General features: G+C 60.1%; 1 protein-coding gene across 1 annotated transcript in view; it reads right to left on the bottom strand.

Annotated features, from left to right (window-relative positions):
* The window catches only part of CCND2 (cyclin D2), a 62,194-nt gene extending 61,882 nt beyond the window's left edge, over nucleotides 1-312 (bottom strand). Inside the window, exon 1 of the mRNA XM_019516011.1 lies at nucleotides 80-312. Coding sequence (XP_019371556.1) covers nucleotides 80-274 — 195 coding nt within the window. The 5' untranslated portion in view covers nucleotides 275-312. The remainder of the gene's footprint in view (nucleotides 1-79) is intronic.
* Nucleotides 313-318: the final 6 nt, after the last annotated feature.

Genomic DNA, 318 nt, shown 5'->3' with positions numbered 1-318 from the left:
GGGGGGGGGGGCAGAGGCAGCAAAGGAGCCCCCTTGCTGCCCCGACGTGGGCGGCGGTGGGGAGGGGGTGCACACAAACCTCCAGCATCCAAGTGGCCACCATCCTCCGCATGAAGGGCTGGATGTCCTTCTGCACGCACTTGAAGTAGGAGCACTGGGGCAGATACCTCTCCTCCACGGTGAGTAGATTGTGCAAAACGCGGTCGTCGTAGAGCAAGTTGGGGTCAGGGAGAGCCCTCCTCATGGGATCCACCTCGCAGCACAGCAGCTCCATGTTTCCTAAGAGATCTCCCTCTTTCTGGGATGAAAAAGTTGCTT

This window comes from Gavialis gangeticus, unplaced genomic scaffold (genome assembly GCF_001723915.1).
Source record: "Gavialis gangeticus isolate Ggan-Ray unplaced genomic scaffold, GavGan_comp1, whole genome shotgun sequence".
Classification (NCBI taxonomy): Eukaryota; Metazoa; Chordata; order Crocodylia; family Gavialidae; genus Gavialis; species Gavialis gangeticus.
This window is presented reverse-complemented; position numbering and strand designations above follow the sequence as displayed.